Source organism: Lolium perenne, chromosome 3, assembly GCF_019359855.2.
Source record: "Lolium perenne isolate Kyuss_39 chromosome 3, Kyuss_2.0, whole genome shotgun sequence".
Classification (NCBI taxonomy): domain Eukaryota; kingdom Viridiplantae; phylum Streptophyta; class Magnoliopsida; order Poales; family Poaceae; genus Lolium; species Lolium perenne.
Window position 1 is genome coordinate 33,046,193 of NC_067246.2, and position 26,838 is coordinate 33,073,030.

Genomic DNA, 26,838 nt, shown 5'->3' on the forward strand with positions numbered 1-26,838 from the left:
GTTGTGGGACAGAGCTTCAAAGAAACAGAAGAATGATTCAACGTCAACACCAAAACAGCCAACTCCTGTTGTTGAATCTGGATCTCAAAATCAACCTGTTTCCACAAAATGCCAGTGACACCCAACCAGAGATAGGCACAAGCAGGGAACCGGAAATAAAGTCCCCAATCACTAAAAATTCTGAACTGAATGATGAAGATGATGCAGCTTATGATCCGAAGTTGCTTTCGCATGATCCTGGAAAGAGGATTCCCATCTCAACCTATGACGTGAATGAACAAGATTCAGTTAGAAGGGGGTATATTGCATTGGGGCCATGTCAACCTAGGGAGCATAATTTTAAAGCAAGAGAGATTGGAGGTATGCGCCGCTTTGTAGCTTCATGGTTTGATGAATTTGATTGGCTTGAATATAGTGTGGAAAAGTATGCCGTCTTTTGCTTCCCTTGCTTTTTATTCAAGGATCAAAGTGCAGCGGGTGGTGATAGTTTTGTCAATGGGGGATTTCGAAATTGGAACATGAGAAGAAGGTTGGAGAAACATGTTGGCCAGATAACAAGTTCTCACAATAATGCTCAAGAGAAATATAATTATTTCACACAGCCCAAGAAATCGATTGAAGTGGTCCTAGCTGGAAACACCAAAGAATATAAGGCACTATATGCATCACGTTTGACATATTCTCTAAAGTGCTTGAGGTTTCTTTTGCAACAAGGGTTGGCGTTCCGTGGCCATGATGAAAGTGAAGACTCTTTAAATAGAGGCAACTTTCTTGAGCTCTTGAAGTGGCTAGCAAATACTTTCAGCGAGGTTGACAAGGTCGTTCTAAACAATGCTCCACAGAAATGTAAAATGATAGACCCCAAGATACAAAAGCAGCTCATTGCTTCTTGTGCTAAGGAAAGCACTAAACTCATGTTGGAAGATCTTGATGGTGATTATTTCACAATACTTGCCGATGAATCTAGTGATGTACGTCAAATAGAACAACTAGCTCTTTGTATTCGGTATGTTGATAAGAAAGGAAGGGTAGTGGAGAGGTTTCTTGGTATCGTTGAAGTTGAAGACACAACATCTTTGACACTTAAAAAGGCAATTGTGGCTCTACTTATGGATCATTCTTTGAGCTTTTCCATGGTCCGTGGGCAAGGGTACGATGGAGTTAGCAACATGAAGGGTCATGTCAATGGTTTGAAGAAGCTAATTATGGACGAGTCTCCTTCGGCCTATTATATTCATTGCTTTGCCCATCAACTTCAGTTGACTCTTGTTGCTGTTGCTAAACAATGTGGTGATTGTGGCTGGTTCTTTCAACAACTTGGTTATTTGCTGAATGTTCTTGGCATGTCTTGCAAAAAGATAAGAATGCTTCGATTAGCGCAAGCTGATCGTATTATTGAAGCATTGCATTTGGGTGAAATTGAATCTGGCCAGGGTTTGAATCAAGAGATGGGTTTGGCACGGCCTTGTGATACTCGGTGGAATTCTCATTATAAGACAGTGTCACATGTTATGGCCATGTATCCTTCAATCCGTACAGTTTTTATAAAAATTGGAAAAGAGTATAGTGGCATGGAGGCTATTGCAGCGCAGACTATGTTAACATCATTTGAGTATGCCATTTGCTGAGAGGGTCCACCACGAGCGGGAGTTACGCCTAGGGCGATCGAGGGGCGATCGTGCGATATACTAGCGTTTCTCATCGGGGGTGGTTGCTTCACCGGCGGCAGGGTGATCGCGGCGGCGCTTTCACTCAGATCCGGCCGGGAACTGGTCTCTGACTCCTTGCGCGTCCTGTGCGTGCGAGGGTGTCGTGGTTTCTTCGCGGGCTCATGGCTAGCTTCCTCGAAGTCGCGATTGGTGGATGTTGAGGTTCGGTCCAGGACCACTTCCATCTCACCGGCGAAAGGTTCTGAGGAGGTTTCGGCGTCCTTGTCGGCCAAGATGGGGGACATGATCCTCACGGACAAGGAGGCATCGGGGCTGGTGATCAAAGGCATTGGATCTGATCAAGTCCCAAAACCTAGGTGGACGGCTGTTGGTAAAGCCTGCACTCCTAGGAAGATCGTCATCGGTGCCCTCGAGAGGGCGATGCAACGTGCGTGGGGCTTGCACAAGCCGGCGCAATTCAGGGACATCGGTGACAACAGGTTTGTCGTTCGCTTTGGCTCAGAGGGGGATTGGAACCAGGCTGTGAAGAACGGACCCTGGCAGTTTGATTTCAATGCTGTTCTACTAGAGGAGTACGATGGAAGGGTTCGTCCATCTGATATGACTTTTGCGAAGATGGCCGTCTGGGTTCGAGTTCTAGATCTCCCGCTGGATATGATGAACAAGGTTTTTGGGAAAATCATCGGTAACTGGGTTGGCAAGTTTTTATCTGTGGATGTGGACGATGATGGTGTTGCATGGGGCAAAGAATTACGTATTAGAGTTGAGATCAGGGTTGACAAGCCTCTACTCAGGGGTGTTATTCTGAAAGAATCTGAAGATGATGTTGAGGGGAAATGGTTTGATTTGAAGTACGAGAAAATTCCTCATTTCTGCTTTGATTGTGGTATGTTGTTTCACACTGCTGATGGGTGCAAGGCTGAAAAGGAGGAGGTTCAACAGTGGGGAGAATGGCTCCGCGCCTCTCCAGGACGTAGTAGAAAGCCTCCACCGGCGCACAGGCCGTCGGTGTCGACGGCTAGCTACAGCAGCAGGTCTGCTGACACTGACACTGCTTGGGGAGATAGAGTATGGGTCAGGGACTTGCCTACAAAGAGGAACCTGTTCAGGGCACACACTCAAGCTGACTCGGGATTTTCTCACACTGGTGGGAATGATCATCGTCGTCGTGAGAAAGAGGTCACCTGCCCGACTAAGCACCACTGGGTGCCACAAGATGGGAAAGGCAAGGATCCGGCAGAAGTTGCTGCCCCGCATAGGAGGGCGAGGCCAGGGACCTACGTGCGTAAAGAAAGAAAGAACATTAACCCAAGAAAGGGACAACAACATGAACAAAGGAGCAGCCCGAGTTCTAAAAAGAGGACCATGCAGGTATGGTTGCCTGTTGGTGTGTCCACAATTGGAGAAGCAGGGGACACGAGCAACAATGGGAAGAAACAGAAGGTAGCCTCGGTGTTCGATAGGATTTCAGACCCAAACTTTTCAACGGCGAGTCCCGCGAGGCGGGACCGCCGAGCTCAATGAATATACTGTCCCAGAACTGTCGTGGCTTGGGGTTGGACGCGGCAGTGGGGGAGCTGAGAGACCTGATTAGGTCCCACAACCCAGCGGTGGTTTTTTTGTGTGAGACGAAGATGAAAGCGAAGGCGGTGGAACGTGTGCAGTGGAGATTGGGCTTCCGAAATGGCGTTGCTGTGGATTCCAAAGGAAAGAGTGGCGGGTTGGCTCTATGGTGGAGGGATGGTGTGGATGTTTCAGTAAGGCCTTGGTGTCAGTACTACCTGGATGCAAAAATAAAAATAGGCGACGTAGTGTGGCGCTTCACAGGCATATATGGCGAGCCACGCACTGAACTCCGACAAAAAACATGGGATGTTATCCGGTATCTTCGCAGACAGGACAACTTACCATGGCTCTGCGCGGGTGACTTCAATGAGATCACTAGGCAAGATGAGCAGCTTGGCGGCAATGTGAGAGGGGCAGCCCAAATGGAGAGATTCTGTGACTGTTTATCCGACTGCGGATTAGCAGATTTGGGTTTTTCTGGCTATGCTTATACTTGGAACAATAGGCGAGATGGCTTAGAGAATGTCCAGGCTCGGCTAGACAGAGCTACTTGCAACGATGGCTTTGCCCAGCTCTTCCCAGCTACATATGTTGAGCATCTTATTACAGAAGAATCAGACCATCTTGCCTTGCTCATTAAAGTGGCAGCTGCTTTTCCGACACAACAGCGGCAGAACCCACGGGGGTTCCGCTTTGAGGAGATGTGGACTCGACATGCGGACTTCCAGACTATGATCGAAAGAGCCTGGGAGCAAGAGGATCGAGGCGAGCATGGACTACAGGCGTTTTGGAGCAGACTGAAGCGCCTCAGTGGGAGTATGCAATCCTGGAGCCATAGTGTCTTCGGCTCTGTTAGAAAGGAGATAAAAAGATTGCGTGATCAGCTAGAGGTGGCGCGTGGAGAAGCCATCCATACAGGGGTCTCACAGGAGGTTCGTGCAATTGAAAAGGATTTACACGAGGTTTATGAGAGAGAGGAAATCATGTACAAGCAAAGATCTCGCGTTGATTGGCTTAAGGAGGGCGATAGAAATACTCGCTATTTTCAAAATAGGGCGTCTCATCGAAGACGTAAGAACACGATCCAAGCATTACGGAGGGCAGATGGATCGAGGTGCACTACTGATGAAGAGATGAGAGCACTGGCTCGATCTTTTTATGCCTCGCTATATGCCTCTGAAGGGGCTAGCAATACTAATACTATCCTTGACCAAGTGGTTCCACTGGTGACGGATGCGATGAATAATAAACTGATGGCATCTTTTTCAGATTCGGAGATTGAAGAAGCTCTTTTTCAAATGGGCCCAACTAAAGCGCCTGGGCCAGATGGGCTCCCGGCGCTCTTTTACCAACGACACTGGTCGTTTTTAAAGGAGGAGGTCTGCAGGGCTGTACGAGATTTTCTAAATGGTGCAAACTTTCCAGAGGATTTTAATGACACGGTCATTGTGCTTATTCCTAAAGTCAATTCTCCGGAACTCCTCTCTCAATTCAGGCCTATCAGCTTATGCAATGTTTTGTATAAGATTGCATCCAAGGTGGTTACAAATAGATTGAAGAAGATACTTCCCATTCTGATCTCGGAAGAACAAAGTGCCTTTGTGCCTGGGAGAATGATCACGGATAATGTCTTCATTGCTTATGAGTGTGTGCACTCCATCAGAACAAGGAAGCGGAAAAAACCTTTGTGTGCAGTCAAATTGGATATGATGAAGGCGTACGATAGGGTGGAATGGATCTTTCTAGAACAGATGATGTCTAGAATGGGGTTCTCACGACCCTGGATTAACATGGTGATGAGATGTGTCAGCACGGTGCGGTTCTCTGTTAGGCTGAATGGGGGTAACTCAAATTCGTTCACGCCTTCGAGGGGACTCCGTCAGGGAGATCCCCTCTCTCCGTACCTCTTTCTTTTTTGTGTGGAAGGTTTCTCCACTTTGCTCAAGAAAGCTCAAGACAACAACATGCTGAAGGGCGTTAATTTTGGAATGGATGGGCCTCACATTACCCATCTTCTTTTCGCGGATGACAGCATAGTCTTTCTAGAAGCTTCTGTGGAGAGTTTTCATGCTCTAAAGGGGGTTCTCCTAGCATATGAATCTGCATCGGGTCAGAAGGTAAATCTCCAAAAATCATCTATCTATTTTGGAGATGGTTGCAGTCTGGATAGTAAACAGGTGCTGAAGCAAACTTTGGGTGTCACGGAAGAGGCTCTTAGTGAGCGCTATTTGGGTCTTCCCACAGTGGTGGGTAGATCTAAGGAAGGATGCTTCAAATATATCAACGAAAGATCTGGTGCTAAAGTGTGTGGTTGGAAAGGGCAAGGGCTCTCAAAGAAGGGAAAGGAAATCCTTGTCAAATCGGTACTGCAGGCAACACCAACTTATCCCATGAGCTGCTTCAAGTTCAACAAGAAACAATGCAAAAAACTAAACTCCATTTCCTCCAACTTTTGGTGGGGTGATTCTGATGGTCCTCGCAAGGTTCACTGGATATCTTGGGAGAAAATGTGCCGTCCGAAGCAAGCTGGGGGCATGGGATTTAGGGACTTCGAAGCTTTTAATGTTGCTCTGCTAGCTAAACAAGCCTGGAGAATTTTAACGGTGCCATCTTCTCTCTGTGCGCGGGTTCTCAAGGCGAGGTACTTCAAAAATTCTGATCTGCTGCATGCAGGATGCCCAGGCCGGGGGTCTTTTTCTTGGCGAAGTATCCTACATGGCCGTGATCTCCTCAAACTGGGACTGGTATGGAGAGTGGGTGACGGCACCAATATTGATGTCTGGAAGAGTTCTTGGATTCCCAGGTCTGGTGCACAATGGCCACTGGGTCGTAAGGCAGATGCACCAACACCATCCATTCACAAAGTGGCTGAGCTGATGTCGGATGATGGGACAAGTTGGGATGAGAACAAATTACACCAGTATATGTTCGATTTTGATGCAAAGGACATCAAGAAAATAGCAATCGGAGGTCCTGGAACCGAGGATTATTATGCCTGGAACCTCACCAAAAGTGGGATCTTCTCAGTGCGGTCTGCTTATCACCTTAAAATGAATCAAAAGAAAATACAAGCAGGAGGAATTGAATCTTCCAGTTCAGTTGACGCGCACAAAGGCTGGTTAGCCTTGTGGAATGCAAATATTCATGGCAAAATCAAGGTTCACGTGTGGAGGCTAATGAAGAATGGACTGGCGCTGGGAGCTGAGCTTCATCGACGCAGGATTAAGGGAGGGGTCGTGTGCGTTGCTTGTGGCCGGGAAGAGACAGCTCTTCATCGATTTTGGCACTGTCCCCACTCTCAGCAAATTTGGGATCATATCAGAAACCATACTGAAGCCTCGGTGACCAGCCCGCCAGTAGATGTGCGCACTCAGAGAGACCTGCTCAACTGGATGTTGGAATGGCTTAGTTCAGTTCAACAACCGGTGCTTGAGATTACCATGATGACCTTGTATCAGAGTTGGCTGGCCAGGAACGAGGCTCGGGACTCCAAGAAGATCGATGATCCGGTAAGCATTGCAAAGCGCTCCATCCACCTGCTTGAGGAGTGGCACAATGTTCAGGCTCCTATGATCGCCAAGCCTCCGCCCCCAAAGGAACACTGGTTCCCTCCGGCGGAAGGTTGGATGAAAGTCAATGTTGACGGAGCGATGTGGACGAATTCGGAGAAGGGTGGTGCTGGCGTGGTCGTTCGCGACCATGATGGACGGTTCATCGCCGGTTCGTGCCATTTTTTTCCCTCTCTACTCGACCCGGAGGACGTGGAGCTCCGTGCTTGCCAGCGAGCTTTGGTTCTGGCAAAGAAGCTAAAGCTTCAAAAGATCATCCTGGAAACTGATAGTTCATCGGTGGTGTCCAAGTTGAATAACGAGATGAAGGACATGTCTATGCATGGGCCGCTGGTTGAAGATATTAAACGGGAGCTAAGGGAGATGGTTGACTACAAGGTGAAGTGGGCACGGCGTACAGCCAATCGAGTTGCTCATGTATTAGCAAAGGAGGGTTGCGGCTTAGAAAGTTGTAAGACTTGGTTTATTATTTTTCCTGATTGTATTGGTAACTTATTAACCCAGGACATGGCTGGGAGTTAATAAAGCCGCAGCTATTCCCTCTCAAAAAAAAAAAAAAAACATCATTTGAGTCTTATGAATTTGTTTTCATGGCAAAATTGATGTTGGCCATATTTGGCATCACAGATGACTTGAGTTGCTCCTTGCAAAAGAGGGACCAAGACATTGTAAATATAGCTGGGTCTCATTGACTACACAGAACAAGAGCTTGAGAACTTGCGACATGATAGTGGATGGAAAGCTTTTCTTGAAGAGGTAAATTCTTTTTGTGTGAAGCATAAAGTCAAAGTTGTTGACATGGATGCTTTCTATAAACCGGTTGGAAGATCTACAAGGTTCTTCAAAAATTGAGGGTCTGGAAACAATTCCGAGTCATCAGCAACTATACAAACCAAATTGAGGTGAATAGCTAGCAGGTAAACAGAGGATGAAATTTGATAACCTTAGCGAGCAGTGCAATACAAATTGTAGGGGAATCAGCAATTGAAATGATGTCAATATCTGGTCTGTATGTATTTTCATTGACACCATAAACAAATATGCGGGCATCAATGCTCAAAGCACCGATAACAACCTTCTTGGCGCCACCCTAGTACACAAGACAGCAAACAAGCTCATTAAAAGTGCATGTTTCTTTAGTTTGAGATACATGCATGGAAATGCACATTAGTGAGTTTCGAGCATATTAAACCCAGTAAGCACCTGAGAAATTGAAACAAACCCCACTATAATGCTTTACGGTTTGGATCATGCTGGGAAGCTAACTAAATAACTTTTGATTTAACAGAAAAACAGTAGTATATACCTTCAAGTGAGCGCTGGCAGTACCCGTATCTGTGTATATTCCAGTGCTCTCCACAATGTAGTCCCCGCCAACCTTGGCCCATGGTATTTGCTCAGGCTCACTAAGATTGGAAACAACGTGTTAGGCTTAGTACTTGAAATGATGACATGTAAATGTAACTGAATCGAGTGATAAAATAGAGGTCCATACACAATATCTAGAACTTTGATGCCAGGGAATAAACCAGGAGGCATGTCCTTGAGGGATATAGTCTGCAAATTTAAAAATTGATGCAGAATAGGACTTCAGCAGACATAGTAACCCAGTGATGAATAAATGAAATATACCATGTCAGCCGCGCTGACAAAAGGGTCGTTGACAGCGACGAGTTGCATTTGCATATCATTTCTGTGCAAAATAAGCCTCGCCACAAGGCTTCCTATCCGCCCGAAACCATTGATCCCAATCCTTGGTATGGTCGCTTCACCAGGCTGGGGTCCAAACTTGCGCCCCCCATGCTTTGATTTCTGCAAAGACACACAAATGAATTCAACAACATTAATGAGAAGAGTAAGGAGAAGTACAAGAAAAATGAGACACCACCATATAACTACCTTGACTTTGATGAACTGAGGTGTGGGGGCCTTGCTGCTCAAGTGCAACGTTTCCACTTCACCCGTCGTAAGATAATTTTCCAGGTACCCCAAACCCCTATGCTCCTCGCCTAGACCAGTTTCCACCACATGCTTGGTGACCTCGTCTAGAGCAGTTTCCGCAGGTTCAACATCTTTCTTATCCCAGTCCGGCCTCCTTCGTCCCGTTTCACTATCTTGGTAAACTGTCTTGCCGAACGGATCCCCCTTGACATACACCGGGCTTGTGTCAATTGGTGTTTCCACACCAGGGAGCTCCGCCTGCAGTGAAGGCGCCGCACGGCAGCTCAGGACCGACGGGAACACTGTGTCAGCTTGCTCCACAGCATAGGGGTACAGAGCATCACCAAATGCTGATACACAAAATTCCAGCAGAGAGTCAGTAACCAAAAGATCGAACAAAGATAATGCATGCAAGAATAAAACACTATTGTTTCCTGACTAGTTACAACATCCACTAACCACCATGGGACTGCTGGCCACTGCTATGATGCACTCATCATGAAAACACAGACATTCGGTAATTTATCCCCTGATTTAAGAAGACGGCATCCTTATTCAAGAAACTAAGCTTATCTGTTTCCTCACTGGATTCAGTGGATCGTTCCAATAAGAGACGAAGAACCATAATTTAAGAGAACCTAATAGTACAATCAAGCGTGCATCTCTATCAAAAGACTTTCCCTGATCAAGCTATCCTGCAGTTAACTAGCTAGTTGAGCAAACAGAAAATGTTGACAGTAACCTTGAGGCAAGAATTAAGTGACTATAGTTCTGTTAATTAATGGACCTAGTCCAATGCACCGAATGCATTCTTCCAGTAGGTACTAGCTACCGAATCTTGACAATTCTGTCACCTCACGCGAGAGATCATATTCTAACTTGTTCATTATGAAAACATGGTGAAATTCTTCCCCAACGCAAGAAGCTAATATCCAAAGAGCAGACACAATTCGACATACTAGCAAACATCTGTAATTTGAATGAGAACTCATTCACAAAGGGACTTGAGATCATCCAAGAAAAAGACACGAAGCAAGATTTCACCAAGTCGTCAGTCCAACAAACTTGTATAGTATTGTTCATGAACTAGTCTGCTGCACCCGTCACCAATTATCTGATCCACCAAAACGGAAATTGAACGAACATCATCTGTAATTTCGATGAAGCAAAACTGACAGCACTTAAAATTCGGTCGCTGATTATCAAGTATGTAGCGGGAAGTTCTCCTAGGAGTCAATGACAAGAAAAAGAATTTATCAATTAAGTATCACATCTTACAGCACCAAGAGTCCGGTCCTGGTCTGCACAAGGCATTTTATTTCTTAGTCGATTTCTCCATATCCATATAATGAGTGTAGGGACTACATTAATTTAGAGTTTAGGACCCTGACCAGGTTTATTTGCACATGCCATTTAGAGAAATTTCATTACTCGGTAACGTTTTCTGCTCCAGTGGTATGTGTTTATTATGTTGGTTCATGTTTATATGATATGCTGAAGTCCTCTACATATGCTGTAGAACTCAATACGACCAAAATTTGACAAGATATGATGCACACAGGCTCTTTTGAACTAATTTCTCGGCAACGCATACCTGACTATAATTCATCTTATCATGTTTCTATATAAACTTCCATTAATATCTTGCTTGATGTAGCTAGAAAATGAAAATCCTTTTGACGGGAGCCGATAAGAAGAAAGCTCTTATGAAAGATAAAAGGTTAGAAGGAATAAAACAAAATTGTATCTGATAATTGTACTCATCATATGGTACCCCCTCTACAGTGTAGTGTTCACGGTGGTGGATTAATGCAATAGGAGAATGTCCCTTTTACTTGCTGAAGTTTTGCCAAGTATTGGTGATCCTTTGTTTCTTGTTATGCCTATACAGGTCCAGCCATGGAACTTCTTGTCGACATTTTTCTGTTCTTGGTCAATATGGGGGTTATCATGGTATATGTATAACAAGCAACTAATATATTCCAGTTTGCGGAGGTGCAACACTACCTTGGTCAATATGGGGGTTATCATGGTATATGTATAATTAACAAGCAACTAATATATTCCAGTTTGCGGAGGTGCAACACTACCTTGGTCAAAATGGGGGTTATCATGGTATATGTAAGTAACAAGCGACTGATATATTCCAGTTTGCGGAGGTGCAACAGTAGCTACCTATGATGAATAATGTGCGATGAAAATCAAGAAAAAATAAAATAGAATCTCATTCTATTGGAATGTTATACAGATGTCATTTTTGAAACATGTCATTTTTATGTATATAATATCTACAAGTATGATAAGAAAATAACTTATCTGGGGTTTTCCCTCTTCTTTAATGCAAAAGCAGAGCACCTGTTGTTCATCGTCAAAAAATATCTACAAGTATGATAAGAAAATAACTTTGGCCGTAGCAACGCATACTGAATCTTGACAATTCTGTCACCTCACACGAGAGACCATATTCTAACTTGTTCATTATGAAAACATGGTGAAGTTCTTCCCCAATGCAAGAAAGTAATAATATCCAAAGAGCAGACACAATTCGACATACTAGCAAACATCTGTAATTTTAATGAGAAGAACTCATTCACAAAGGGACTTGAGATCATCCAAGAAACAGTCACGAAGCAAGATTTCACGAAATCAGTCCAACAAGCTTTTACAGATAAGCATGCATGTGCAGGTGCAGTATTGTTCATGAGCTAGTCTGCTGCACCCGTCACCAATTATCTGATCCGCCAAAACGGAAACCGAACGAAACGCATCAGTAATTTCGAGGAAGCGAAACTGACAGCACTTAGAGCATGTCTAACAGGCCCCGTATTTTTTCGCCCCGTAAAACGCGAGTAGAGGGCTCTGTATCCGGTTTTCACCGGCCGAAAACTCGGACGAGCTAGCAGAACCCGTATCCCCTATCCCCACCCCGTAAAGATACGGGTTCTGCTAGCTCCCCACCCCGTAAATGTTTTACGGGGTGGGGATAGGGGATACGGGTTCTGCTGGCTCGTCCGAGTTTTCGGCCGGTGAAAACCGGATACAGAGCCCTCTACTCGCGTTTTACGGGGCGAAAAAATACGGGGCCTGTTAGACGTTTTACGGGGTGGGGATACGGGTTCTGCTAGCTCGTCCGAGTTTCCTGCCCCTCAAAACAGGGTTTTAGACAGCAATTTGCACAATAATTTCACATCAAACATAGCACATCCAAAATATGTGATGCATAATTCATATTTTTAACATCACAACGCGATCATAGGCAATGTTCAAGCCACGGAAGTTCCCAAATGTGATCAACCATCAATGGATCCATCGCCACCGGTGCCTGATACGTCCAATTTGCATCACTATTTTATATCATAATTTGCTGTTATTCATTGATATATTTCATATTGGGACACAATACTTATGTTATTTCATCTATTTTGCATGTTTCATCATTATTGGAGGATCAAGCACCGGAGCCAGGATTCTGCTGGAAAAAGCACCGTCAGAATACAATATTTCGGAAGATCAACTGTGGAAGGAAATTATACCAAAAATCCTATTTTTCCAGATGACGAAGGAAGCCAGAAGGGGGAGCCAGCTGGACCCAAGGTGGGCCCAGACCATAGGGCGGCGCGGCCCATGGCCTGGCCGCGCCACCTGGTGGTGAGGGGGCCCCACAACCCCTTTCGCCTCCTTTTCTTCGCGAAACCCTTCGTCCCGAAGACCTAAGCCACAGAGGATACCTCGCGAAGAGTTACAGCCGCCTCTGCGGGGCGGAGAACACCAGAGAGAAAAGAGCTCTCCGGCGGCTGAAATCCGCCGGGGAAATTCCCTCCCGGAGGGGGAAATCGACGCCATCGTCGCCGTCATCGAGCTGGACATCATCTCCATCACCATCATCATCATCTTCATCATCATCACCGCCGTCTCCACCGCAGCACATCGTCACCGCCGTAGCAATTTGGGTTTGATCTTGATTGTTTGATAGGGGAAACTCTCCCGGTATTGATTTCTACTTGTTGTTGATGCTATTGAGTGAAACCATTAAACCAAGGTTTATGTTCAGATTGTTATTCATCATCATATCACCACTGATCATGTTCCATATGATGTCTCGTGAGTAGTTCGTTTAGTTCTTGAGGACATGTGTGAAGTCTAAATGTTAGTAGTGAACTATGGTTGAGTAATATTCAATGTTATGATATTTAAGTTGTGGTGTTATTCTTCTAGTGGTGTCATGTGAACGTCGACTACATGACACTTCACCTTTATGGGCCTAGGGGAATGCATCTTGTACTCGTTTGCCAATTGCGGGGTTGTCGGAGTGACAGAAACCTAAGCTCCCGTTGGTATATCGATGCAGGAGGGATAGCAGGATCTCAGAGTTTAAGGCTGTGGTTAGATTTATCTTAATTACTTTCTTGTAGTTGCGGATGCTTGCAAGGGGTATAATCACAAGTATGTATTAGTCCTAGGAAGGGCGGTACATTAGCATAGGTTCACCCACACAACACTTATCACAACAATGAAGATTAATTAATCGTATGTAGCGAAAGCACTAGACTAAAATCCCGTGTGTCCTCAAGAACGTTTGGTCATTATAAGTAAACAAACCGGCTTGTCCTTTGTGCTAAAAAGGATTGGGCCACTCGCTGCAATTGTTACTCTCGCACTTTACTTACTCGTACTTTATTCAACTGCTACATTAAAACCCCCTGAATACTTGTTTGTGAGCATCTACAGTGATTCCTGCATCGAAACTGCTTGTCAACACCTTCTGCTCCTCGTTGGGTTCGACACTCTTACTTATCGAAGATACTACGATACACCCCCTATACTTGTGGGTCATCAAGACTATTTTCTGGCGCCGTTGCCGGGGAGTGAAGCGCTATTGGTAAGTGGAATTGGTAAGGGAAACTTTTACTGTTAGTGCTGATTTTATTTCTGCCTGCTGCTATAATTCATTATGGAGAGATCTTCTCTCGAATGTTTGTTTGGGAAATGTACTACTACTGCAAAGGTAGTGGATAAGGCGCCAGGTGAGGAAGAGATACCATACAAAATACCTATGAAAATTATTGAACGTGTAGTGGATAACCGTTATACAGGGGATGGAACTGTTCACCCTGGAGATCATTTACTGTTCTTACATGAATTATGCGGTTTATTCAAGTGTGCATGTATTGCTATGGATGAAGTGAGGAAGAAACTATTCTCTATCGCTGTCTGGTAAAGCGGCGCATTGGTATAAATTATTGGATGATGGGGATTCTCTTGAATGGAATGATATTGTGCCCCGGTTTTATTCTAAGTTCTATCCTCCAAGTGAAATTCATAAGGATCGGAACCGCATATATAATTTTTGGCCTCATAATGGAGAGAGTATTGCCCAAGCATGGGGGAGATTGAAGTCTTTAATGCTCAAATGCCCCATTCATGAGCTTCCTGGTAATGTTATTATTGATAATTTCTATGCAAGACTTTCTTTTGAAGACAAGACCTTGCTGGATACTTCTTGTTCTGGATCATTCACGCGCAATAAGGAAGAGTTTAAAAGGGACCTTCTTAATCGGATCCAGGAAAATACTGAAGGATGGGAAATCGACAAAGAAAGAGAATCAGGTATAAATTATGATTACAAATGCATTGAAGCTTTTATGGAAACTGATAAATTTCGTAATATGAGTGCTGCTTATGGTCTTGATTCTCAAGTTGCTGCAAATCTTTATAAAGCTTTTGCCTCTCATTATGAATTGCCTAAGAAGAATTTTGATAAGTTTCATGAACCGTATAAAGATAAAATTGATTCATCTATAAACAAATGTGTTGTAGTTGAAACTGAGAATCATGTTATTCCTGAAGCTTATATTGAAAAAACTCCTTTCCCTGCTAAAATGAAGGAGTACTCTGTTATAAATAGTGCGGTTCATAAAAGTGAAAAGAAACCTATAGAACCTGAAGAACAAATAAAAGTTGAACCTGCTGTTTGTCAACACCCGGATTTTTAAGTCCAGATGCCTATTATGCCATTCCTCGCAATCCCAGGAATATTGTTTTTGCGAGACATAATAGATTGATATCACAACACATCATTCATTACATACCATAATCGTCTTACAAATAAAGGATCACATGATCCAGTCTCATTACAATAATAGAAGTTCTATTGATCCATTACATAACACATAGCGGAAGCGAAAATAGCGTAGTAGTCGTCCATCTATTCCACAGGCAACTGTTGACGTCAGGAGTGATCCTAGTTGTCGTAGACATCCTGCTGTCCTTCTTCCGGGTTCTGGTACTCCTCTTCATAGTCTGGCCATTTGAATAGCCAGGGACACAACCATGAGTACTTTAAAGTACTCGCAAACTAATACTAGTGTAAGTATTTTCAACTATAATAAGGGGGTTCTAAGCTCTAGTTTCATTTGCATAAAGCCAGTTTTATTTCATAAGCACTTTAGTAAATAAAACCTCTTCATTTGCCTAACTTACTCAAGTGGGAACATTAGTGTCATTCCCACAACTTAGTTGTGATTCAAGTCAAAGTCACCTTTCAATTCAAGTCACAAGTCACCATTCATATTTTTAGAAAATTCTGATGACGGAACAGTATGGCCTTTCCAACTGTCCATAACCGCGGACGCGGCTATTCGAATAGGTTAAACTCTGCAGAGGTTGTACACTTGTGCCACAACAATTGCAATAGTTCGTCAGGGGTAACTGGCCCTGATTTATCGTACGCAGTACGCGAACTACCAATCCTAACCTTTCATTTACATATCCTAGTATAGGCACCTCTCCCCATGAGCTTGGCCTCCCGGTGAAAACAAACCGTCAACCTGGGAACTGCACAGGGCTTGGGTCGTACATTCACCTTATTTCACGTCATTTCACTTTCAATGGAGGCAGCCTCGGCATAACCCCTATGACGCTTGTTCAGAGGGAACCCATACTAAAATACATAAGTTTCCAGCTAAGCCTTACCCAGATTCAGGTATTGTGGGGGTACTTGTAAAATTGGAATGGTATCGCATCCGATCCCAACAATCAGATTTTGGTAAGTTTCACCAAAATCATTCACCAGTCACATTCACCTTCAAAAGCTTTCAATAGAATGACTCTTCATTCCAAGGTTTTCAAAGTCATTTCAATTCACAAGTTCCCACCTAGAGTAGTCACTTTTAATCTTTAGCACTAGCCACTAAATATGAGGGGTGCTAAGTATCTTGGAGCTTGCTAGGCTAAGTGTGATACTCTTGAACTACTCCATAACTAAACCAAAAGGATCATAAATCAAAAGTACTTTGATAAATAAAAGACAAGAAGACTTGTAAGGTAAAAACTGGGGATAGGATCATAAAGTAAAAATGTAATGGTGCCTTGCTCTTGTAGAGCTTTGCACATAGAAAACTTTGCAAGAATGTTAGCTTGCATTGGTAATAGCTTGCCTTGATTGGTGAGGTGATCAAAGTTTTCTTCTTCTCCCTCTTGGTAGAATACCTCCTCCTCTTGATAGTTTCCGGTACTAGCATCTATAAACGAATACGAGGATACAATCACCAAACAATACTTAAGTATTCTTAATTAGCCTTAGTGGCTCACACAATGATCTAGCATCACTACTTAACCTTTATTACAAGATTATGCTATGGTTTCCTTATTTAGTAATAGGAAAATAATTTCCTCTCATTGAAAATGGAGTTAGGGTTTCTCTTTAGTTTGTGAGAAAGAATTTCCTCTTATTGAATTCTTCTTAAGATTTAACCTTTTCAAAAAACAAGAGATGATCATATGTTGACCAAAGTCAACATTTCACACTCATTATTTGAGAAACAAGTTTTAAATGAGCTTCATTAACTCATGTGAATTAAATAACCCTTGCACTTAAATACTATTTTGAATTACAATCTACAAGTGAGCAAGTATGAGCCTAAGCAATTAAAGGTCAACTTATTACTTCATATCACTTGAGAAAATGATTTTAAATGAGGTGCTACACCTCATTGATTTAAATTCCTAAAATTTGAAATAGTTTAAATGGGCTAGCCATTGGCTACATAGCCAATATTTGCTTCTAGCCCATGATCATGAACAGAACCTATGCTATATTTTTACATACTAAATTAGAGTTTGTTAAATGTGAATTATTGCAGTTGGATTCAATTCAAAATTCAAATTGGTTGATTTTCTAGATTTATTTGAATACTGAAAAGTATCTGTTTTGTTATTTTTGCTATTCAAAAACTACACAAGATATGTGGTTGAAACCAATGGGATTTGCTAGATAATTTCTTAGGCTTTCCAACAATATAAAGTTTGTCCAAAATCGTTCAGTAGATTTGCAGTTATTCAAATTTGAAATAAGCATCTGTAAAGAAAAACCATTGAAACTTTTTAATTTGATTTCAAATTCGTGGGCCTAGGCGGGAAAGGAAGTGGGCCAAAATGGTTTAAATTGCGAAACTGGCCCAGCCCAGTAACGGTTCACAGCCGCGGGCCAGCTGACAAGCGGTCCCACGCGTCAGCGACTTATAACTGCCAAAGCGGTACCTGGCAATATCGACCGTGCGATTAGAGCTGGATCGGAGGGTGTGGGATCGTCGTCAACATCGGGGGAGGAGGCTTGCTGTGCCGGCGGGGTAGGGGGTCGGCGGCTTGACGGAGCTCCGGCGAGAGGCGGCGCTGGTGCTAGGCAACGTTGTCGACGACGAGACGTCGACTGGTACCGGCGGCGGAGCTTGGGGAGGCGCGGATCGATGGCGAGGATCTGCGGACTCCGGCGGCTCTGAGCATCAAATTGCGGCGGTGGAGGTGCTAATCGGACTAGCTATTGATGCGAGGAGAACCAGTGGTGAGAGGGGAGGAGATGTTGTGAAGAAATGGTGCCCGGAGCTTCTCTATTTATAGAGGGGGAGGTGGTGCCGCGGGTGCTGAGAGGGGTCATCCATGGCGTGGCCGTTCCAGTTAGTGAAGAGGCAGGCTAAGATGCGAGTCGCGTAGGCGACGGCTAGGCAGAGCTAGCGCGCGTGGTGGCACGTCAAATAGGGGTCTGTGGCGTGCTAGCGACGGTGGCGTACTTGCAGTACCGCGGCGGCAGAGCGTGGATGATATCTTCGTCTACGGCGCAGGCGACGGCCAATGGCGGTGTCTGGCGAGGTGCTGGCAGGGTGTGGAGGGTGCACGCGCAAGTGGAGGGGAAGGGAAGGACGATGGCGCTCGGACGGGGCAGCGTACTGACGCGTCCAGTAACGTGCCAGTGCACGCTCTGGCGCGCCCAGACGTGGTGATCACGCCGTGGCCAGGGCTTGTCGTGCATGGTTTGGCGTTGGGATCTTGTCCAGCAGGCTCAGTACTTCCTAGGGAGTCTAGTTGACAAGGTTGGATGGATCAGAGAAAGGGGTTGAGGTAGGGTGGCATGGTGAGGTCTCCCATGGCCGGCATGGGTGAGGTTGTGATCATGTCTCCCCTTTTTTCATCAGAGCAAGGCGTGCTTAGGTGCAGAGAGGGTACCAGTAGGTTGATGATCACTATTGGAAAGAGGTTTAGGCTAAGAACCAGAGGATAATAGAGTGTATGCAAAGTCTGAATTGATGCCTGCCAAGTGTTTGACAAAATGGCCGCATGAACTTTTTTGTGGAATTTTGGAAATCTTTTTGGTGAATCTTATTCTTATATTTAATGTGATGGAAAGGTGGTGGTGGTGTTCATTTTGGTGAAGTTTTGCAACAACTCAAAAAGTGGGTCATCTTCACATAGTTTCAAAGTCTCCACTTGTCTCCTTTATTCTGGTCAACCTGGTCAACATCAGTACTAATGGTCAACATGAAAGTTGCTCACCATCACTTGTTCTTGGATGACATGGCTTTGGTTGACCAAGGTTGGTGGAGGAATCAGAAGATAAATGGGTGCAAAGTGGTGAAGAAAATAAAAATGGGACATATGACCATTATCATATGTGAATTGAATTTGAGAATTCCTTTGATTTGATTCTTGTTTCTTTGATGCAATTGTGTTTGTTTATCATATATAAACATCTTACAAGCAAGAGATCAAGCAATGGTGGCCTTTGGTGAAGATTTGCAAAATTGGTCTTATGTGTATGTGAGTGAAAATGGAATTATCTCACCATTTGATTTCTCTCCAATTGAATTGATATTTCTTGACTCTAATGTGATTCTTATTAGTTTAGAAACATTTTAAGACCCTTGAAACCAATTCAAATGGTCTTACTCAAAGATTTGCAAAAATGGCCATAACACATAAGAGGTGATGTGTCACTTTTCATTATTCTTGTAAATTGTTGATCTTGCCTTACTTGGACATGGGTTAGGGTCAATTTAGTGTTATATTAGGTTGAGAGATGGTTTCACACCATTTGGTCAAGGTTTAAAGTCATAGGGCAAGAATTGGCTATTATGGCTATGTGTCACATAGGCCTCTATGCATATGTTGCATTTGAGATTTAATTTGACTTGGCTTGACTCAATTGGTGTTGTTGAGTGTTGAAATGGTATATAGGAGTGATCCAAACATTCACAACAAGTCCTAGGGTCAAGATCCTCAATTTCACAAATTTGCATTTTACTCTCATATGCCTCTATGGCATTTTTAGTTTCTTTTTATACTTTCTTTTGTTTCACTTTGGATTTGGGTTGATAAGTGCTAGATAAGGTGTATGAAGGTTTTACAAACCTCTAAACAAAGTAGAAGGGTCTAGGGTAAAGATTTGTAAAAATAGCCATAGGCACTTATGCCCTTTTTCTTATTCAATTTCTTTTTATTTTATTCTAACTAGGGTGATGAAAAGAGGGGTGAGGTTTAGGGTTTAAGTTCATTTCAAAAGCTAATAACAAGCAATCATGGCAATAGCACAAGAATTAAGCAAGATTGCTATGGATCAACTTAATTGATTAAAAGTTTTTGTTGGTTCCAAAAATTGGAATTAGTGAAATTCATTTGTTTTGTTTTGAAATTTTTGGGATGTTACACTGTTGCAATAGTTAAAGATCTTGTGACTGAAAATGTAGAGGATGGTCATATTATTTTTTGTGAAGATGCTTCTAATATTGTTTCACATCCTAATAAGTCTAGGAAAGCTAGTGTTCCTATGCTCTCTGTTAGAATTGGTGATCATTGCTATTATGGTTTATGCGATATTGGTTCAAGTATTAGTGCTATTCCTTATGAGCTTTACACGGAGATTATGCACGAAATTGGTTCTCGTGAACTTGAAGATATTGATGTGGTTATTCAGCTGGCTAATAGAGAAACTATCTCTCCAATTGGTATTGTTCGAGATGTGGAAGTTCTATGTGGTAAGATTAAATATCCTGCTGACTTTTTGGTACTTGGTTCTACTGCTAGTGATTATTGTCCTATCATTTTTGGTAGACCTTTTCTAAATACTTGTGGAGCTATTATAGATTGCAAGAAAGAGAAAATTTTGACTAAATTTGCTGGTGAATCTTATGAGTTTAACTTCTCTAAATTTACCAAAACTCCTTATAAAATTGATCCGCCTAATGATGATTTTAAAATGGAACAGTGTGCATCTATTGTTCTTGTTCCTAATAATCCTTTGCAGCAACATTTGGAGAATAGCGAGAGTGAAGTTTTTAGGAAAGAAAGAGATGAGCTTGATGAAATTTTTCTTCGCCAACCTATTCTTAAGCATGATTTACCGGTAGAAGATTTGGGTACAACACCGCCACCAAAGGAAGATCCTGTCTTTGATTTAAAACCTTTGCCTGATAATCTTAAATATGCTCATATTGATGATAAGAAAATATATCCTGTTATTATTAGTTCTACGCTTACAGAGTTTGAAGAAGAAAGGCTATTGGAAATATTGAAGAAACACCGAGGTGCTATTGGCTATACTCTTGATGACTTGAAGGGGATTTCTCCCTCTATTTGCCAACACGCCATTAATATGGAAGATGATGCGAAGCCTGTTGTTGAACCTCAGCGTCGTCTAATTCCTAAGATGAAGGATGTGGTAAGAAATGAGGTATTACGACTTCTTGAAGCTGGTATTATATATCCTATTGCTGATAGTAGATAGGTTAGTCCTGTGCATTGTGTTCCTAAAAAAGGAGGAATGATTGTTGTGCCCAATGATAATGATGAGCTCATACCTCAAAGAGTAGTTGTAGGTTATAGAATGTGCATTGATTTTCGTAAAGTTAATAAAGTTACTAAGAAAGATCATTACCCTCTGCCTTTTATTGATCAAATGTTAGAAAGGTTATCCAAAAATACTCATTTTTGTTTTCTTGATGGTTATTCTGGATTTTCACAAATTGCTGTTAAAGCTAAAGATCAAGAGAAAACCACTTTCACTTGTCCCTATGGAACCTATGCTTATAGACGTATGCCTTTTGGTTTATGTAATGCTCCTGCTACTTTTCAAAGATGCATGTCTGCTATTTTTCATGGCTTTTGCGAGAGTATTGTAGAGGTATTCATGGATGATTTTTCTGTCTATGGGAATTCTTTTGATAATTGTTTGCGGAACCTTGATAAAGTTTTGCAGAGATGTGAAGAAACTAACCTTGTTCTTAATTGGGAGAAATGCCACTTTATGGTTAATGAAGGAATTGTATTGGGACATAAAATTTCCGAGAGAGGTATTGAAGTTGATAGAGCTAAAGTTGAAGCAATAGAGAAGATGCCCTATCCTAGGGATGTTAAAGGTATTCGTAGTGTTCTTGGTCATGCTGGGTTTTATAGGAGGTTTATTAAAGACTTCTCTAAGATTTCAAAGCCTCTTACTAATCTTCTTCAAAAAGATGTACCTTTTGTTTTTGGTGATGATTGTAAGGAAGCTCTTGAAACTCTAAAGAAAGCCTTAACAACTGCTCCTATAGTTGAACCTCCTGATTGGAACTTACCATTTGAAATTATGTGTGATGCTAGTGATTTTGCTGTAGGCGCTGTTCTTGGACAGCGAGTAGATAAAAAATTGAATGTTACTCATTATGCTAGTAAAACTCTTGATGCTGCTCAAAGAAATTATGCTACTACTGAAAAAGAATTGTTAGCTGTAGTCTTTGCTTGTGATAAGTTTAGATCTTATATTGTTGATTCAAAAGTTACTATTCATACTGATCATGCTGCGATCAGATACCTTATGCAAAAGAAAGATGCTAAGCCAAGGCTTATTAGATGGGTGCTTCTGTTGCAAGAATTTGATTTACATATTGTAGATAGGAAAGGTGTTGATAATCCTGTTGCTGATAATTTGTCTAGATTGGAAAATATTTCTTATGATCCTGTTCCTGTCAATGATAGCTTTCCAAATGAACAATTGGCTGTAATAAAGGTGAGCTCGCGAGACAGTCCTTGGTATGCTGATTATGCTAACTTTATTGTTTCCAAGTACTTGCCTCCGACCTTTTCAGCTCAGCAAAGGAGGAAATTCTTTTATGATTTGAGGCATTATTTCTGGGATGACCCACACTTATATAAAGAAGGAGTGGATGGTATTCTGCGAAGATGTGTTCCCGAATATGAACAACAGGAAATATTGAGTAAATGTCATGGGAGTGCTTATGGAGGACATCACGCCGGAGAAAGAACCGCGCAAAAGGTTCTACAATCAGGTTTTTATTAGCCAACTCTCTTCAAAGATGCAAGAAAGTTTATTTTATCTTGTGATGAATGCCAAAGGGTTGGTAATATCTCCAGACGCAATGAAATGCCTATGAATTAGACTCTTGTTATTGAACCGTTCGATTGTTGGGGATTTGACTTCATGGGACCTTTCCCTACTTCAGAAGGTAACACTCATATACTTGTTGCTGTTGATTATGTTACTAAATGGGTGGAAGCCATACCTACAAAAAGTGCTGATGGTGAGATGTAACACCCCAAATTTCAATAAAAAGAAAGTTAGAGAATTCCAGAAAGCAAAATTTCAAACCAACAAAAACTTTTCTATTTGCATATAGTACCATGCATAGGACTTGTGCATTTGTTTGATATGCCATGATGATTGTTATTACTTGTATTTGCTATGCTCTAAAACCCTAAGGTGATCTTGTAAAGATCACCAACCAAATAAAGCAAAGAGGAAGAAATTCCAATATTTGCAAAACCCTAAAAACCCTCACATATGCCCTATGGCATTTTTATAAATTTTGACCCTAGACCAATTGGGTCTTCACCATTAGTTGAATAATGTTTCTAAACACTTATTACAACTTTTGGAATCAAAGTTTCACTTTGCAAATAATCTCCAAAGGCAAAACTAGCTCACATAGAATAATGGTCAAAACTGAAATTTCTGGTCTGATCACTACTTTGAGCCTTTGCCATTCAATTTTCTCAAACCAAACCTTGCTAACTCTTTGCACCATTTCAAAGTCAACATCAAGGTGAACAACTTTGGTAAAGATCACCTTGCCAAAATCATCCTTGATCATGAGCTATGCTCATCCAAAGTTCCAACTTTTTAACTTGTGCAACATTCCCCACTTAGCCATTTGTGCAAATTTTTGAATTCTAAAAATTCCACCAACACCTCAAATCACCTCTGGTCATTTACAACTTATCTCAACACAAACATTTCAAAGGGTTTCACCTTTTGAATTATTTCAAATTTAGACAAAATTGTATTTTCCAAATTATGGCACTATTTGCCACTATTGCAAATAGTGTTCTATGCCACCTAATCTACCCCAACTCTAATCTACCTTGTCCCCTGGTTCCCTCTAACCATAAATGGCACATAGTAACCCTAATGAGGAGTGGCTAGCTCACATGGACATGGCATGCCGGCCATGGCGCCACCATGCCGAGCCACCCCTCCTCTCCTTCATCGCCACCTCTGCCCACCTTGTCCAACGCCGCCACCTCACCCTACTGGACCACCTAGCACCGGCCATGGTCGAGGAGAAGCTCGACAGTCGCCGGAGATCGCGCGCCCAGATCGCCACAGACATGCCGCTCGCGTCGCAGCAGTGCGCGCGCGGACACGCCCAGTACACGCGCCGTCCCACGCGACCACGCAGGCCCTGGACTCCCTTCGAGCGCCTTGAGCATCCACTCGCCACCTGGACGCCGCCAGACATGCCCTCGACCGCGACCCGTGCCCGCCGTCGCCGGAGAAGGGAACCCTGGTCCGCCGTAGACGCGCCAGACATGGAAGCAAGGCGACCAAACCAGGCCCTCCCCGACCAAGCTGTCGCCGCCATTCGCCTCGCCTGGACACGTAGAACACCTCTGCACCCTCGCCTAGCTCGCTAGCTCGCCGGAGAAGCCGCGCCCATGTCGACTTCTTCCCTGCCCCGCAGCACCCTCGCCAATCTATAAAAGGAGACCTCCCTGGAGAGAACCAAGCACACCATCACGACCACCACTCACCACCGCTTCGCCCAGCACCCTTAGCCACCCCAATCGTCGCCGGAGCAAGGCCAATCGCAAGATCGCTGCCGCGGAAGCCCTGCAGCAATCACCGGTGAACCAGTCCACCTCAGGCGACGCCACCGGTACCAGGAGAATCGCCGTCGTCCACAACCTCGTCGAGCATACTGCCAACCCTTGCTGGAGCCGCCGTAAGCTCTCCCACCCCCTACTGCCGCCGCCGCACCGTCGGGTTCTCGTCGGAGACGACGATGAACCACGGCCGTCGATCTGTGATCTAATCCTACGCTCCTCATTCGCCCATACCGTTTCGGGTTTTAAGACTCACTGACAGGCGGGACCCCCTGGTCAGGCAGCCCGCGCGTCACTGGACCGTGGCTGGGCTGGCTTGGGCCATTTTTAAACTTTAGGGCCCAGTTAGTTTTCCCGCCGGCCTTTTAATTCAAATTCGATTTAAAAATTTCCCAAACATTTTCCTTACAGTACAAACTTTGAAATTGAATAGTTTCAAATTGGCTAAACCAAATTTAGTGAATTTGATGTTGTTGGAAAGCTAGAGAAATGATCTATCAAATGCCACTGGTCCCAGGACCAGATTCTTTGTAGAATTAATCTGATAAAAATAACAAGACATGGACTTTTCCCTATTCAAATAATTCTTAAAAATCAACCAAAATAGGTATTAAGTTAATTCCAACTCTGATAGCTCACATTTGACTTACACTAATTGTTTATGCAATAAAATGGTGGGGTCACTTTGCATGATCATGCCATGGTTGAATTAATGGACATTATGGCTAGTTTAACTAGTTGATATTGTCCAAAACTATTAAAACAAATTATGTGGAGTCTTATACTTCATTTAAACTTGTCTCACATGAATTCATGGGATGTTTGTACCTCAGGTCCAAATTCTCTTATATGAATTACTTGAGATTTAAATCATTGTAGTGATGTTAAATGGTATGAGGTGGTCTACCTCATTTAAATCATTTTCTCAAATGATGATGATGAACATTTGACTTAGGTCAATACAAGTTCATCTATGATGGTTTGAGAGATTAAATTTTAAGAAGATTTCAATGAGAGGAAATTATTCCTCAAAAACCCTATGGAAACTATCATTTACATATTAATAATAAAGGAGTAAATCCTCCTCCAAACAACACAACCCATGCACCTAGTTAAATTGTGTGTGTGCATAGAATAGTTGTGTGTTTAGATGTGATGTATGGAATAGCCATTGAATTAGTAAGTAATTATACTCGTATTTAAATTTAGACGGTAGCACCGGAGAGTACGCCGAAGAAGAAGGATACTACCAAGAGGAGGAGGAGGAACAGTTTGACCACTACCAAGGCAAGCTAATATTCTTGCAAAAGTGCAAAGCCCCTTGGGGCAAGGCATCATAGTCTTTCCTTTTGATACGTCCAAAACGTATCTACTTTCCCGAACACTTTTGCTATTGTTTTGCCTCTAATTTGTGTATTTTGGATGCAACTAACGCGGACTAACGCTGTTTTCAGCAGAACTGTTCTGGTGTCTCGTTTTTGTGCAGAAATCCAACTTTCGGGAAAATCCTCGGAATTTATGCAGAAGGCCCTATTTTCCCAGAATACTGACGGAGCCAGAAGGAGAAGTAAGGTGGAGGCCCGAGGGCCCCACACCACCTGGCGGCGCGGCCAAGGGGGGGCCCGCGCGGCCTGGTGGTGTGGCCCCCTCGGTCGGCCTCCGACGCCCTCCTTTGGACTATTTATCGGCCTCGACCTAAAAACGCACAGGAAGAAGTCGAAGTCGCCAGAAACCCTCCAGAACGCCGCCACATCGCGAAACTCCGCCGCAGGAGCCAGAAGTCTCCGTTCTGGCACTCCGCCGGGACGGGGAATTGGAGGAGATCATCATCGTCATCACCACCGACGCCTCTCCATCAACCAGCAATGTTTCCCCCATCCATGTGTGAGTAATTCCCCCGCTGTAGGCTGAAGGGGATGGTAGGGATTGGATGAGATTGGTCATGTAATAGTGTTAGATTGTTAGGGCATAGTGCCTAGTGTCCGTAATTGGTACTTTGATGATATTGTTGCAACTTGTTATGCTTAATGCTTGTCACTAGGGCCCGAGTGCCACGATCTCAGATCTGAACATGTTATTGTTTCATCATGATATTCATTGTTTATGATCTTACCTGCAAGTTGTATACACATGTCGCTGTCCGGAACCAATGGCCCCGAAATGACAGAAATCGGGACAACCGAAGGGGATGGTAGTGATGTGAGGATCACATGTGTTCACGGAGTGTTAATGCTTTGCTCCGGTACTCTATTAAAAGGAGTACCTTAATATCCAGTAGATTCCCTTGAGGCCCGGCTGCCACCGGCTGGTAGGACAAAAGATGTTGTGCAAGTTTCTCATTGCGAGCACGTACGACTATAATTGGAACACATGCCTATTGATTGCTTTGTACTTCGACACCGTTTTATTATTATCTGCAAATGCCCTGCTATGATTGTTACATGAGTTTCTCTCATCCATGCAACGCCCGTCATCCATCCCTGTGCCTACAGTATTTTAATCCTGCTGTTTACTATAATTACTACTGCTGTCTTTGTTACTCTGCTGCTGTTATTTTACTACTGCTACTGCTATAAAACTGTTACTACTGATAAACTCTTGCGAGCAAGTCTGTTTCCAGGTGCAGCTGAATTGACAACTCTGCTGTTAAGGCTTCCAAGTATTCT

At 43.3% G+C, this 26,838-nt stretch overlaps 2 protein-coding genes across 2 annotated transcripts in view; one reads left to right on the plus strand and one right to left on the minus strand.

Moving 5' to 3' along the window:
* Positions 1-26,838, minus strand: part of LOC139837840 (uncharacterized) — a 72,209-nt gene that overhangs the window by 3,404 nt on the left and 41,967 nt on the right. Inside the window, exons 3-8 of the mRNA XM_071827140.1 lie at positions 9,706-9,715; positions 8,705-9,096; positions 8,438-8,617; positions 8,301-8,362; positions 8,112-8,211; positions 7,729-7,895 (exon numbers count right to left, since the gene is read on the minus strand). Coding sequence (XP_071683241.1) covers positions 7,729-7,895; positions 8,112-8,211; positions 8,301-8,362; positions 8,438-8,617; positions 8,705-9,096; positions 9,706-9,715 — 911 coding nt within the window. The remainder of the gene's footprint in view (positions 1-7,728; positions 7,896-8,111; positions 8,212-8,300; positions 8,363-8,437; positions 8,618-8,704; positions 9,097-9,705; positions 9,716-26,838) is intronic.
* Positions 225-1,628, plus strand: LOC139838680 (uncharacterized). The gene has a single exon (XM_071828794.1). The coding sequence runs from the start codon at positions 363-365 to the stop codon at positions 1,626-1,628; it is 1,266 nt and encodes a 421-aa protein (XP_071684895.1). The 5' UTR covers positions 225-362.